Genomic DNA, 14,088 nt, shown 5'->3' on the forward strand with positions numbered 1-14,088 from the left:
GCTTTCCAATAATTATATTAACATGTATCATATAAACAATTGTTTTGTTTTAGCAGCTGTCACCAATAAGAAATCGTTTAATATCAATTAATACAGCAACTATTGAACGCTTCTTACGTTCAACAGAAATCGTAGTTACTCTAGTTACGGCTAGTAGTACCACACTTAGCCTGGGATGGGATTAGAGCTTTGTGACAAATTGCGTTGTATGTTAAAATAGGTATTGCGATAGTACGTGGAAGAATTTCGACACGAGAGATAAGGCAAGCCGCGTATCAAACGGTGTCACTTGATAAGGCGTGAGGTGCTCTTTGTGGGAGACTTATAGACAGGTGTAAAGCCGCCTGCGCTGCCAAATATACTACGGATCTTAGACTTGGCAATAAATCTTACTTTAATATAATTTTTTTATATGTAAGTAACCCGCACTATAGGTAGTTGTAACGTGATCAGGGCAGACACACGTCCAAAAATCAAGTTTAACCTATTCCTCCATTCGGTTGCTATGATGGCCAGACATTTCATAACTTACAAATTTCTCAAACAGGCCGGGTTCGTAAGTCAAACCACAATGCAAATAAGGAAAACTATGGGTAACTTAGATGGATGTAAACTCAAGAGTCTTATCTCTAAGCTTAGCCCAAGAAATATATCCGCGGCCAACATGCCTCACTTGCCTTAAATATATCTGTTGTACGACTACAAAGGAAAACAAACACCAATGGTTATGTGTCATAGTCTGATGGGGGCGCTCGATCAAAGTTTGGAAGACGCGAGACGTCATGCCTCAGTGAAAGCAATTGCGCCGTCTCGCGGGGAGAAGTTTGAAAGCGGAGGAGGGCGAAGGAGCCCGCGAGAGGGTCGCGCGAGTACTGCGGGAGGGCCGCGGGAGGGCCGCCACGGGGGCGCGCCGGGCTACGCCCCGCGGCCGTGAACCGACTCGCAAACTTCCCGTATTGTGTTTACATTGAACTTTGTTATGTGGGTTAAAGTTAAACCGGAGTTCAGCAGCGTGTGTGGCGCCGATCGCGAAGTTGACTCGCAACTTTGCCGCATCGATTTTCATCTTCTGTTTATGAAATGTTTTCAAGGTTCCGGAACTTTGGGATGTTATGATACCCGTTGCACGATACACAAGACACTTTTTGTAATTATTTTTTTTCGAAATGTTTAATGCTTATATTCGTAGGCGTTTAAATTTTTTCATATAAACCCAAACCACTTTAGTCATATTTTGTTGCTAATATTCATCGAACATTCATCGTTTTAGTGGTATTTTTCTTCTCTTAGAAGGAAAGGATACTTATAAGTGTAAAAGCGCTGCTACTGCACTCTTCGCTACAAAATGTAGGACAATACCACTGTTATGGAACATATAGGTAAGATTACACAAATAACATTGAATAATCTTTTTTAAGCAATGTCTTAGTTAGTTTCTATGAGTTATTATGATCTCGGACACATCAGTCGTTATACAAATATTACATACAATTACCTCACTAATTTAAGTAGTATTGCAAATGGGAGAAATTGATTTTTTGTTAAAAGCTGAATGAAACTCCTGAATGGCTCAACGAATCTCGCTGAAATTTGTCATAATACGTGTACAGGTAGAACATAGTCTCGAAGAACACAGGCTAATAATTTTTATTATTGAAATATGCGTGGTGGAGTCGGGTCGTGGTCGAGAAAAATCTAGTTATAAAATCAACACTGAGTTTGGAGGTAATAAGTACTATGGTTGTTAAAATTAGTTAAGGAAAGAACAGTCTAATTCAAAACCAACTTTAACTTCCTTCCAACTTTAAATATGCGGTAAATTACAGTACAAGTTTGATATTGAATTAATTAAGTAATGAACTAGTAAGTAACAGAATTCCAAAAGTAATTTTAGAAGGAAATAACCGACAAGAAACTCACAGCTTGTTCTATGTATAAAAATTCAAATATTGTGGCCAGATTTAAAATTTTGACATTTCATACAAGTTTCCGGATAATGAAGCTGTAATTATTATTAATAATGATATAAAATTATTTACAATGTTGCAATCATCAATTTTACCGTAACACTAAGTGCGGTTAAAAATATTACAATAGGTACTTCAGTTGTTTTGTTTTGATTCCCATAAAATGTTGTCGATAATGTTTTATTTAATTCCGTAATTTCACGTCATGTTTTTGTTTTTATATTTGTCAATCTTTGTTGATTATAAACAGTAAATAGATTTAGTAAAATCACTTATTTATAGTGGTTGCTTTAAGTTAAGAATCTCGCGGTGGCAAAGACTGAAAAGAAGAAAATAAATATTTATATTATTGCTTTGTCGACTAGTAGCTTGTTCTTTTTCTACTGATTTTAGTCCTCCTCCTGCGTCATCACCAACGCCGCGCCGACTATCAGACAGCTATACATATGTAGGCGGTGAATACGCGGCTCATTATACTCGTACGTGTACACATTAATTAACATTGTGCAAGAGCCGAGCGCGTGCCCAAAATGAAGGCACGAGTTTTTGTTAGCCCGCGTGCCGTGCACACACCTCATTGTTTTTTTACGAATGCGGCTTTTTCAATTAAGTATCTTTTAACTATGCTAGATAATTAAAAATAAAACCGAAAGAAAATCTCTTTCTTTTTTTACTAAATGTGTATTTTAATTTAAGAAGAGCATATAGTCGAGGCGTTACGGGTTGCATTTGCACGATATGCATTATTACGAATGTATGAGACTATTAAATACTTAGTTTATACAGTATATATAGGTATCTTGACACAAGTCGTCGGAGTCACCCAAATAAATTTCAATTTTATAAGTCAATTTTATATGCAGCGTCTCCTAGTATTACACTAACAACTTCATTGGCCAACGGCACGCTAGCTAATGTTTTTCGTTCAGTATTTTGTAACCTATAACACAACAAATAATATTTTATGGCCGCCATTACAAGGTTACATTGTTGAATTTTGATGTAGTGACAAAAGTAGTCTGTTAAATTATCCCTAAATAAAATAGCAGATGTTTTTGCCCTATTTTGTAGTTAACAAGTCACTACATTTCCTAAGCTCACTCACATAGCAATGATGTACGGCTCGCGGGTAATCGTCGATAGGGGCCGCACCTGAACCTATATTTCGTCTTTCTTATCGACTACTTGATAAATTTTCACATAGAATATTGAGGTCATTGATAACTGTTGTGACAAGCGAAGAGTGCGAATGTTCTATGACAGGTTTTTTTCTTCAAAACGCACATAAGTCGATGGATCCTATGCATAAGGGCCAAAGTAATAAATTGATGATTTTTACTTTTTTATGTTACAAGCTAGTCTTAGTCCAGTTACAACATACACTAAACACAAATAAACATTTACAGGTGTAAACGTGTGCTTTTGCTGAAGTCAAGGGGCCTATGCGGCATCTTTTCCTGTATGGTTGATACTTCTAGAGCCTCTCCTGAAAAGTTGTCAATTTGCATATTAGCCCTTTTTCGAAGTATTTGGTAAAAACCTGAAAACAACTCTTGAAAACATGTTATATTTGAAGCAAAATGAGACTTACTATTTAATCATTTAAACCTAATTTATAAACTTTTCTGACATATTATAACCAAGAAAACTGTTTAGATTGACCATTATGGTTTGCCACGTACTTCTAAGACCTCCATTATTTAAAGCGTCGAAATTTAAGTGGAAATTGAATCCATACTAATCTTACTAATAACAGTACTTACAGAAATATCGATAGATGTACGACGGCTTAACGAATCTCGATGAATATTCAGAATAAAACATAGGCTACCTAGAAACCCGAAATAATGTACGATTCCCGTGGGATACGTTCATTTTGTTTTTTACAAATTTACTCGATAACTTTGCAATGATTCAGCATATCTTATTGTTTGACACAGTTGTAGAAAATAGTCTAGAATAATGCATGGTATAGGTCCTCACACTGTTTGTTTTTAATTCCGTGCAGACGAAGTAACATGCAAAAGCTAGTAGGAAAGAAAGAATTATAATGACAATCTTTACATTAAAATGTTAGTTTGGTTAGTTTATTAAGAGTTAAAAGTACGAAAGGAAAGTATCAGTAAAAAATAGCTGCTTGACCTGAAATTAAAAACACTTCACCGTATTCTTAGCTTTCGCCGTATGCTTCGCGTAATTTTCAAGGATATACATAACAGTAAACTTCAAGCAGTTTAATCTATATATATATAAAAGAAAGTTGTGTTAGTTACACCATTTATAACTCAAGAACGGCTGAATCGATTTGACTGAAAATTGGTGGGCAGATAGTTTAGAACCAGGAAAAGGACATAGGATAATTTTTACCCCGTTTTCTATTTTTTTATTCCGCGCGGACGGAGTCGCGGGTAAAAGCTAGTTCTTAATAAAGCATAGGTATTTGAATCAAGTACAGTTTCGCCCCTTGCCTCGCCCCCGTCTAATTTACATGTATAAATTGTATTACATAAAAAATATCTATTTTGCTTTGTACTTTTTTTTTGTATTTAACGTTTTTCATTGCAAGTGACATATTTTATCAATAGATATTAAATTTGAGTCATACTGAAATGTCATCACATAACCACCAAATAACCAAATGTGAAGAACTTAAAACGCATGGACATGACAAGAATGCTCCTTTCATTGTAAGTTACATTAATTTAGTTAGTGAATTAAAAGGATAAAAGCTGATAAGTAGAATTAGATGGGTAATTTGACCGTCGAACTTATCTGACCCGATGAATTCCTATGGCCCAGTAACGCCCTCCTTTAAATATCTTGTCTTGTCAGTCATTTTCTATGCCTGTATTGTAGGTTTACATATTTTCTGACAGAATTCACAATAGCAGCGCCTCTCTCACTGGGTCAGATATGTTTGTTGGACATCGATATGATTATAAGCAGAAAAAGTTCGTCCAGGTGTGAGCTGTTTCAGGCGGGGCCACGGAAGAAAGCTAAAGCGTTCCCGTGGCGCCCGCCATAATGCGTTAGAGGGCAGTCAGGTTTTAGTGGGTATTCCGGTCACCTTCTGTGACCGGCGAGTCCCACACTCCCTACGCCATTGCACAGCCCGGCGTAGGCGTGCGTAAACGCATTTCCTGACTTTAAAAAAAAAAAAAAAAAAAAAAAAAAAAAAAAAAAAAAAAAAAAAAAAAAAGGTGTGAGCTGTTTGAGTGTAGGTAAAGCTAATCGAGTGTTTTGATGAAGAATAAAATAAAAAGAAATACGTAATCCACTTATTCTCTAAGTATTATTCTCTGTACTTGTTTTGTTGATTAAATTCACGTCATTAGCAAAATGTATCACCTAAAATATTGATTTTATTCATAACAACAAATGGCGGAAAACTAAGTATTTTTGACATAAACCTGTTATTCCAGAATACAGATAATGTATGAGTGGCACAGTGGTGTGAGGCCTTCGGGCCATCTAGTGTTGCAGTGCGCGGGACGCCGCCCCACTCTTTATCTGGACTTTTTTACAGTTTATTTGTTTAAGACCCGCGATAAAGATAAGTGGCAGGCGTCGTTATCGCGTTAAAAGACCTCGATTTAGGAAGTTCGCCTCTAATTCTTAATTATAGTACGTTTAAACTATAGTACAATTTAATTTACACTTTCTAAGTATTTTGTATTTCTTTTGTCTAATAATATTTTCATAAAATGTGATCATTACCTTTTGTATGGGATTCAGGCCCGCACAAATTGTTGCTGTTCAGTATATTTTTAAGGTTTCTAAGGTGCGACATATTACCTATAAATATTGAACAAAAGCACATATCAAACAGCCTAAAAATCGTGCATCTCTCAGAAAGAGTGACATTTTTGACTTTCAGATCTAACAAGTGTCGTTTTTTTTTACGTTAGCGACCGTCTTACTAATATTATAAATGCGAATGTTTACATGAATGGATGGATGGATACATATTTGTTACAAGGTACATATCCCGGGAACGGCTCAACGAACCTTCATGCAATTTGGCACAGATATAGAACATAGTCTAATTTTGATGATTTGATTCTGATTTAAATGAATTAATATCAGAATGAAGATTTATCATTGGACTGGATGAAAAAATGATCTTAATTAACTTGTACTTCTTAGCTAAAGTTTATAGTTAAAACGGTGTAACCGTTTACGAATAATACGTCGCGAAACACAGTATACTAATTTTTCAATACTATAAACCCGATTAAGTATTATATAGTTACAACTAAGAACATACTGTTGTGAAAGAAAAGTTTCAATGTTTTGAATATTTGCCATCAACCGAGTAAGTTAACTTTACAAATGTTATATTCATTAATCAAAAGTTTGACGCAGTCTGTACCTCGCCCGTCTTCACCGCCCACCCTCCTACAGTATTGCTGTCGTGTATTGTCCTATCTATACGCACATGTAATGAAACCACAGAGAATAAAACGATGGTCTTAGTTTAGGTCTCTAAAAATAATCCACAACAGACTGGCAACACTAGTTCCGTCAGTTCAATATTGACAAATGGCTGACTTACTGTCACTTTCTCGACGAAATTGTATAAACACCGCGGTCCGTTTTATATACAAGTAATAAAAATGGATGCTATATGTCGTTTGTGCAGTTCTACTAAATTTGTCAACAATTACATATTTGATGAAGAAAATGCACTGTTTTTAAAAATGTCATTATATTTACCCTTTAAGGTATGAAACATGAAAGACTTACGAGATCTTTTATTGAATGTTAGTCCATAATTCAAAATTTATTTTATGTCGATAGATACTGAAGAACGATCGCCTGCCTCAGAAGATCTGTGACAAATGTAGCTGCAAAGTAAACGACTTTTACCAGTTCTGTAACGAAGCAATCGAAGTCCAGTCAAAGTAAGTTTTGTTGTGATTTATTTTCTACTCACATTGTAAACATTAATGACAATTGTACAAATGTTTACGTCTGTACTTCACTATGTGTAGTTCACGTATTGAAATTGTTAGTTTTGTAATTTACAGAGAACCACAAAGTGTGGAAGGCATTGGGAAAGTCTGACTTTGGGTGGGGACTAAAAAAGACTGATGAATATAATGAATTTGTTGAGTAAACCATTACACCTATAAAACATAGCTTAATATGTCACAAAAATTTTGAAATGCAAGTATTATACAATAGTTATATAATACTAAAAAAGTACAGTTCTTGTTCTTAATCATGCAATATCTGAAAATTTAAATTGAATAAAAAGATATTCTTAGTGTACGGTGTAAACACCACACAATACATGTTTTCACATTGTCAGCCATTTAGTACATTTTATAACACGTGTCACCATTCCCACCAACCAGTTCACGTTCGGTCACCATTCATACGGCGTGTGCTCGATACCATTAAAACCATTTAGCCGTAGTTTTAGAGAATAAACTCAATTGTCTCTCTAAACTCTGCATTATTCTTTGTATGTACGTACCGCAACCCGTACACTTAGGCTTGCCCTTATTATTTTGCAAAAATAGAAGTTATTATGTCAAAATATACCTTGAAAATGATCTTTTAGACTCACTCAAAAAAGGTATATAACATAAAATTCTTCAAGTATTTAAGTTCAAGTAATAAGTTGTAATGAAAAAAATTATAAAAAGTTTCAATGCAACATTTCAGATTACGCAGTATATTAATAGCATCAGGCATCACATTGGGCGACAGTGACAATTGCTCAGCAACAGAAGCTGAGTCCTATTCCTCCACTCTCAAAATAAAAGTTCTACTAGAGCAAGAAACACAGACGGAGAGAGATGAATCGACTAATGTGAAAGTTGATGTCAAAGTGAAAGAAGAAAAAGTTGAACCAAAACCATCCCCACCACAGCTGCCCGTCAAAACTGAAAATGATTGTTCAGACAGTGAGAGCTCAGCCGGCTCCAACGCTGTGCTCTCCGATGCAAGTGATGACCTATCGCTGTTCAGTCTTAAGGAGATAAAAAGAATAGAAAACGGCAACACAACTAAGAATGGTCAAGTACAAGAAAATAGAAGAGGTAGAAAGAGGAAGGGAAAGTTAAAAGATTTCCACTTATTGATTAACACCCTCAACTCAAACTCGGCTCTCACTGTGCTTACAAAAAAAGATAGAAACATAATCGCGGACGATGAGAATAGAAAGATAAAGACGGAGGAAATAGACACAGATGTACAGAAGAAAAACAAGAGAAGTAAAAAGGGGGAGCAGCCTCAGGATGTGTACCAGTGCTGCATCTGCTTTGATAAGTTCTATGCCAGACCCGACATCCTGCAACATTACAAGTAACTATATTTTCAAGAAAACATATTTACATTTAATTATTTTGTAAATTAGTTCAATATATCACAATATGTATTTAGGAGGAGAAGGGGGATGTTTAGTTTTACTCAAGCGAGGCAGTTAAGTAGTCAGGAATCAGGACCTAATCAATGACTGCCATCACACATAGAACTCTCCACGTAGAGCTGCGCCTTTGCGGCAGTGATTGGTTGGAGTATTTGATTGGCTTTACATTTCTAATAGGTTTTAAACTCAAACTTACTACATGATGATCCAACAATGCCTAGTTTTTCATAACAATAGGTCTATCTGTGCGTTGTGTCAGGTCTCACGCCAGCGCCGCGCCCCCCGCCCCGCCGCCCGCCGCGCCCCCGCCCCCGCCCGACACACCGCCTCTCAAGTGTCCGCGCTGCAACAAGGTATGAACACACATATACATTTATACTTTGTGTTTAATGTCTTTTTAACATAATATATTATGTATGTGTGTGTGGGGACACAGACGCTGCAGGAGGGCGAGTGGGCGGCGCACTGGCGGCGGCACTGGCGGCGCGACTGCCAGCCCTTCCGCTGCGGCCTCTGCGAGAAGACCTTCCGCGACACCTACCAGCTCTTCCGACACGGTACGTCCCACTCCCACTCCAACACTGTACACTGTTAGTACTCGTTATCCCGGTAAGAGAAGTAATGTCGGGGGTCGCAGGGCTGGGGCACGAGGCGGCGGGCGCGCAGCCCGACAAGCGGTTCGTGTGCGACGTGTGCCCCGAGAGCTTCGTGTACCTGCGCTGCATGTTGGCGCACCGGGCGCGCGCTCACCCCGAGGCGGGCGGCGCAGTCGCGCTGCGCTGTCGGCTCTGCGCGCGCCAGTTCGCGCACACCAACTCGCTGCGCCGTCATCTGCGCTCTCACACCGGCGAGCGCAACTTCCTGTGCAGCGTCTGCGGCAAGGCGCTCTCCTCCGCCGAGCACCTCAAGTACCATCTGCGCATCCACTCCGGCTACAAGCCCAACGTGTGCGGCGTCTGCGGCAAGGGCTTCGTCAAGAAGTGCAACCTGACGCTGCACGAGCGCGTCCACTCCGGAGAGAAACCGCACGTGTGTCCGCATTGCGGCAAAGCCTTCTCTCAGCGCTCCACTCTCGTCATACACGAGCGCTACCACAGCGGCGCCAGACCCTACGCCTGCGCGCGCTGCGGCCGCGGCTTCGTCTCCCGCGGCCTGCTCACCATGCACGTCAAGAGCCGCTGCTACGCGCCCGACGACTGCAGCTAGACCCTCCGCCACTGCAGCAAGACCCTCCGCCACTGCAGCTAGACCCTCCGCCACTGCAGCTAGAGTCTCCGGCACTGCAGCTAGACCCTCCGCCACTGCAGCTAGAGTCTCCGCCACTGCAGCTAGACCCTCCGCCACTGCAGCTAGAGTCTCCGCCACTGCAGCTAGACGCTCCGCCACTGCGGCTAGACCCTCCGCCACTGCAGCTAGACCCTCCGCCGCTGCAGCTAGACCCTCCGCCACTGCAGCTAGAGCCTCCGCCACTGCAGCTAGACCCTCCGCCATTGCAGCTAGACCCTCCGCCACTGCAGCTAGACCCTCCGACACTGCAGCTAGACCCTCCGCCACTGCACCTAGACCCTCCGCCACTGCAGCTAGAGCCTCCGTCATTGCAACAGGCGCACTGAATCCTAAATTACTAAAGAGAATACTTCTGCTTATTAATATTAAAATTATCGCATAGTAGTGTTTCTGTGATATGTTTCCAGTAAACAATATTTTTGAACTCAGATGTCCGTAAAGTCGACCAACCGTAGTGAATTGCACGCGGTCGTGAGAGAGGCGCTGGTAGAAGCCGGTGTAAGCTGACCTCTGCTGCACAAGCGACCTGACGCTTTCTGCTTGCTCTAGGGACCGAACCCACAGAGAATGAAAGAGTTCTAATGCGCTTGTCTATAATTTACAAACCCATCGTTGTTATCGAACGATTAAGTTTTTATCCCACTCGAAGGACCAGTAAAATATATTTGTTTTTAGGCGTCGTATCTCTGTGAGATGTAACAATTAAATGAGATCGATATCACAATAATATAAATCAATGGAAAAATACATACGTAAACTATTATCTTATTAGTTTATAATTTTACTTGATTTTAGGAAAAGTTCCGTCGTTATGTAGATTGTAAGTACACGGCCGATTGCACTCAGAGACAATTACCATTGAATTTGTCGCACAAGTATTGCGGTGTATTAATGTAACTTAAATTATTGTAATTTAGGAAAGTTCCTAATTGAATGTGGTATGTACACAGTTTGACATTACCGTGTTGCACTGTCATTACGTAATTCTAATACTTTTTAAACAAATACTTCTCCATATGTAGCAGTGTGTTTATTTATTATCACTATTTGTGTGTCTGTGTGTGAGGTTGTATGTGCTGAGATGTATGACGTATGTATATTAGTAAATAAGATCCAAGTGCCTCGAGTTGTGATAGTCTAGAGTAAGACAACGACACAGCAATATACATCAGCCGACAGGCAAATAAACAGATGTTAAATTTTCATATCCAAATTCTAATTTTTTGATTTGAATCCTATTTTCAAAGCTAAAATGTCATAAAATACAATTACATATATTTTTTATTATTTAGTATGATAAAGCAACTAGATTTTTTGCTTTTATTATTGAACTGACCTCATCCCCTCCACTTGTTGTCATTCGTTCGCGAGCGGCCGACGGCTACACACGTGTGTGTGCGCGTCTCTTCAACTTGTCCTTTATAAAGCTCGGACACCGTGTACCTGATATTACAATACCTCGAGTGTTGCAAAAAACTAAACGCTTCTGCGCACTGCGCCTTTTAAATGTTAAACATTTTGTTTTAATAATTAGATTTATGAATTACTTACAAAAACAACATTTTAAGTAATTCTTAATGTCATCATAATTTTAGTTTTTCTATTGGCATATGGCATATACATTAATTTTCAAAAAGTTAAATAAGTTATACGTCACTTTCTCACGAACTTGTAAATATAAATGTATAAGTTAGAGTTATGATATTAGGTACTGTGTATGTAAATAAGAAATTCTTTAATTTTAATTAATTAAATAAAAGATTCTTCAATTAAACTTTTTTACAGCAAGAAACATACTAATTATGCATTGTATTGTAACTATATTGAGCAATGTTTGACAAACTGTATTTGATTTAATGTTTGTATACATTTATGATGATATTTGTAATAGAAATAAGTTTTGTTTATAAAAATTCTGTTGCCCCCTATTTGTATTATAATTATTACAGAGTTTTTTTCTGTTCTATACTGAATTCTCAGATGAATATTATCTAAATGTGTGAAACTGTGCGATTGATGAAACATTTACAAATAATGTTTTTTTGTATGAAGATGTAGTAAGTTACAAGTTCCTGATAAGTTATTGTTGTTAAGTTGCACTTTGAGTTAGAATATTTTACCTTATGATTTATGAACTAATTTTGATATTATATTTAATGTGGCAAATATTACACAGGTGGAAAGTTACTTTTTAATTTCTAAGATAATGGCTGTTTGATTGGTTTAAAAAAACTATTAAGATTTCGGTCGAAAACTGTCGATTATGATTGATCACAATAAAGTGGTATAAACAGAGTAGTGAATTGTTTTTCACTCAACCGTTTAGGAGGTGTTATAGAATACCTTTATAAAAATATTGTTGCGGCTCAGAACATCGTACGAGTCGCTGCGCAGTACACAAGTTTAGGTGTAGAAGAACGGTAAAGGGATCCGGGGGGGAGGGCACTGCTCAGCGCACAGCTTGAGGACAAACGCCAAGATATTTGAAAAGACATATTAGCTATAGTATAAAACAGCTCTGAACCGGTTTAAAAGTTCAGCTCACGTAAACTCGTTGAGCTGCGGTTCGACAACTAAATTGGCGGCTCACGGCCCATCGCGATGTATTTGACTATGTGAGCTGCCTGATGACTCGCAGTTCGCAGCTCGAAACGCAATTTTTAACTCTATGCAGGTACAAATTGAACTGAAGCTGCGACCAGGTTCACTGATCTGCTTCACACAAGTGAGCCGTGAGCTGACCTGAAGGTCATAAATTTTGATTGAGTTACCTACGTCTAAGACGTATAAGTCTTTTTAAATATCTTTGCGGCCCAAGGTCATCGGCGCACTGTCCTCCCCCCCCCCATCCCGCTACGCCCCGCCACACCTAAAATTGTGTACTGCGCTGCGACTTGCGCGAAGTTAAGAGCTGTTGAGGTATCTGAAAACATTTATATATATCTGTATGTCTCGTTTTACCGTTACCGTGCACATAGGTTATGCACTACAAGAACTTGTTGAAGTTCGTTTATTTTAACTATAAAGTGGAGAAGAGAATATTGACCTCCGACCCGCGGGCTGTTGTGCTTTTGGTAGTGCGTTATCTCCTGAACGTTCGACAAGTTGCTCGAACCCGCGCCATATCTCACTTTAATATTTTCAATTATGTTAACTGTAAACAATATTATTTATTGTGATGTTTATAATTTAATTACGAATTTAAACTTTATTCTGTGAAACTGCGATAGCGAAAACATAAATATCAACGTAAAGTGGTATTGTTTGTTACCCGAACTGGATATAATCCTAGATAACATTACTTGGGAACTTTCCTTTCCTCCGTGAGGTAATGGAATGTCACATGTCAACAGGTCAGTCGTTGGCGCGTTTGCAGTTTGAACAGAAGCAGCGGCACGCGACACATTCGCGTTACTAACCGTTGGTTTCTGAGACTAAAAATCTGTATAAAACATATTGTCATATTTATCATTATCTTTGACATAACAGAGACAACAATAATAAATGTTTTAAACGTGGATTTTGGTCTCAGAAACCCACGTTAAGTGCATGTGTTATCATTCGCATCGTGTGTTTGTAAGCAGTTATAGTTTTCGTTAAAATACGAGCGCATGCGGCGCCTTTATCTGACCTCAACGCGAGCTACCTACTTGAAATTATTTTGTAAATAGTATTAAAAAAACAACTATTCGATGCGTTATCTAGAGGCACGTTCATTAATACAATGATAAGGCGATGTTATGTAAGACATAACTGCGATTGCGAAGTTACATTGTCGCATAATTTACCAATTTATATAACCTCTAAAATAGTTAAATATCATTGGACGTTTATTCCTTTCCTTCTACTTTACATCGAACAAGAATCTTATATGAAAAAGAAACGATTATATAGTGAGGTCTCACGCATTTGATTACATGACTTGACAGGAATAGCTAAAACCCTGATAGTCTAGCAGTAGACGACATCGGTGTACCGATGTAAATTAGGTATTAAGGAACATGCTGGGGCTGGGAGAAGACATCAATTTCTTCATCAGAAATTGATGTCAGTGAGAAAACATAACCTACCCATACTCTACAAGGGCTTACTTCACACATATCTTTCAATTTCTTCGCAAATATGTGTACGATGTTTTCCTTCGCCGTAAGAACGACGGATAAATGTACATATATAAATCGAAAAATACATTGGTACATGGCGGGATTCGAACACAGAACCTGCAGATTAAGTCAAGTGAGCTACTACGCTCATGGAGGGGGTCTTTTAGTAAAATTTTTCTTTTGTTACTCCAAAGAGAATGCTTATCAACATCTCCAATTTTTTAAGAAAAAACTGATAAGCTGTTTCGGGTTATCTCTGTAGGCACCTTAGTATTTCTAAGTAGATACTTTTTGATTTGTTAAGGGGTGGGGTAGATACAGCAGATACTGAAGCATAAATTTTGTCCGCTGG

At 38.4% G+C, this 14,088-nt stretch overlaps 1 protein-coding gene across 1 annotated transcript; it reads left to right on the plus strand.

Moving 5' to 3' along the window:
* Positions 1-6,520: 6,520 nt before the first annotated feature.
* On the plus strand, positions 6,521-9,627 carry LOC106707753 (zinc finger protein 182). The gene is made up of 6 exons (XM_045683811.1): positions 6,521-6,691; positions 6,768-6,871; positions 7,641-8,282; positions 8,606-8,699; positions 8,777-8,903; positions 8,984-9,627. Exons 1-6 carry the CDS (start codon positions 6,584-6,586, stop codon positions 9,550-9,552), a joined length of 1,644 nt encoding a protein of 547 aa, XP_045539767.1. The 5' UTR covers positions 6,521-6,583; the 3' UTR covers positions 9,553-9,627.
* Positions 9,628-14,088: the final 4,461 nt, after the last annotated feature.

This window comes from Papilio machaon, chromosome 23, assembly GCF_912999745.1.
Source record: "Papilio machaon chromosome 23, ilPapMach1.1, whole genome shotgun sequence".
NCBI classification, from domain to species: Eukaryota; Metazoa; Arthropoda; class Insecta; order Lepidoptera; family Papilionidae; genus Papilio; species Papilio machaon.

Excerpts from the sequence above, each read along its gene's own strand:
- LOC106707753 (XM_045683811.1), top strand. The coding sequence starts at position 6,584 with ATGGATGCTATATGTCGTTTGTGCAGTTCTACTAAATTTGTCAACAAT. Across the intron at positions 6,692-6,767 it reads CATTATATTTACCCTTTAAG|ATACTGAAGAACGATCGCCT; the intron begins GTATGAAACATG and ends TTATGTCGATAG. Across the intron at positions 6,872-7,640 it reads GCAATCGAAGTCCAGTCAAA|ATTACGCAGTATATTAATAG; the intron begins GTAAGTTTTGTT and ends GCAACATTTCAG.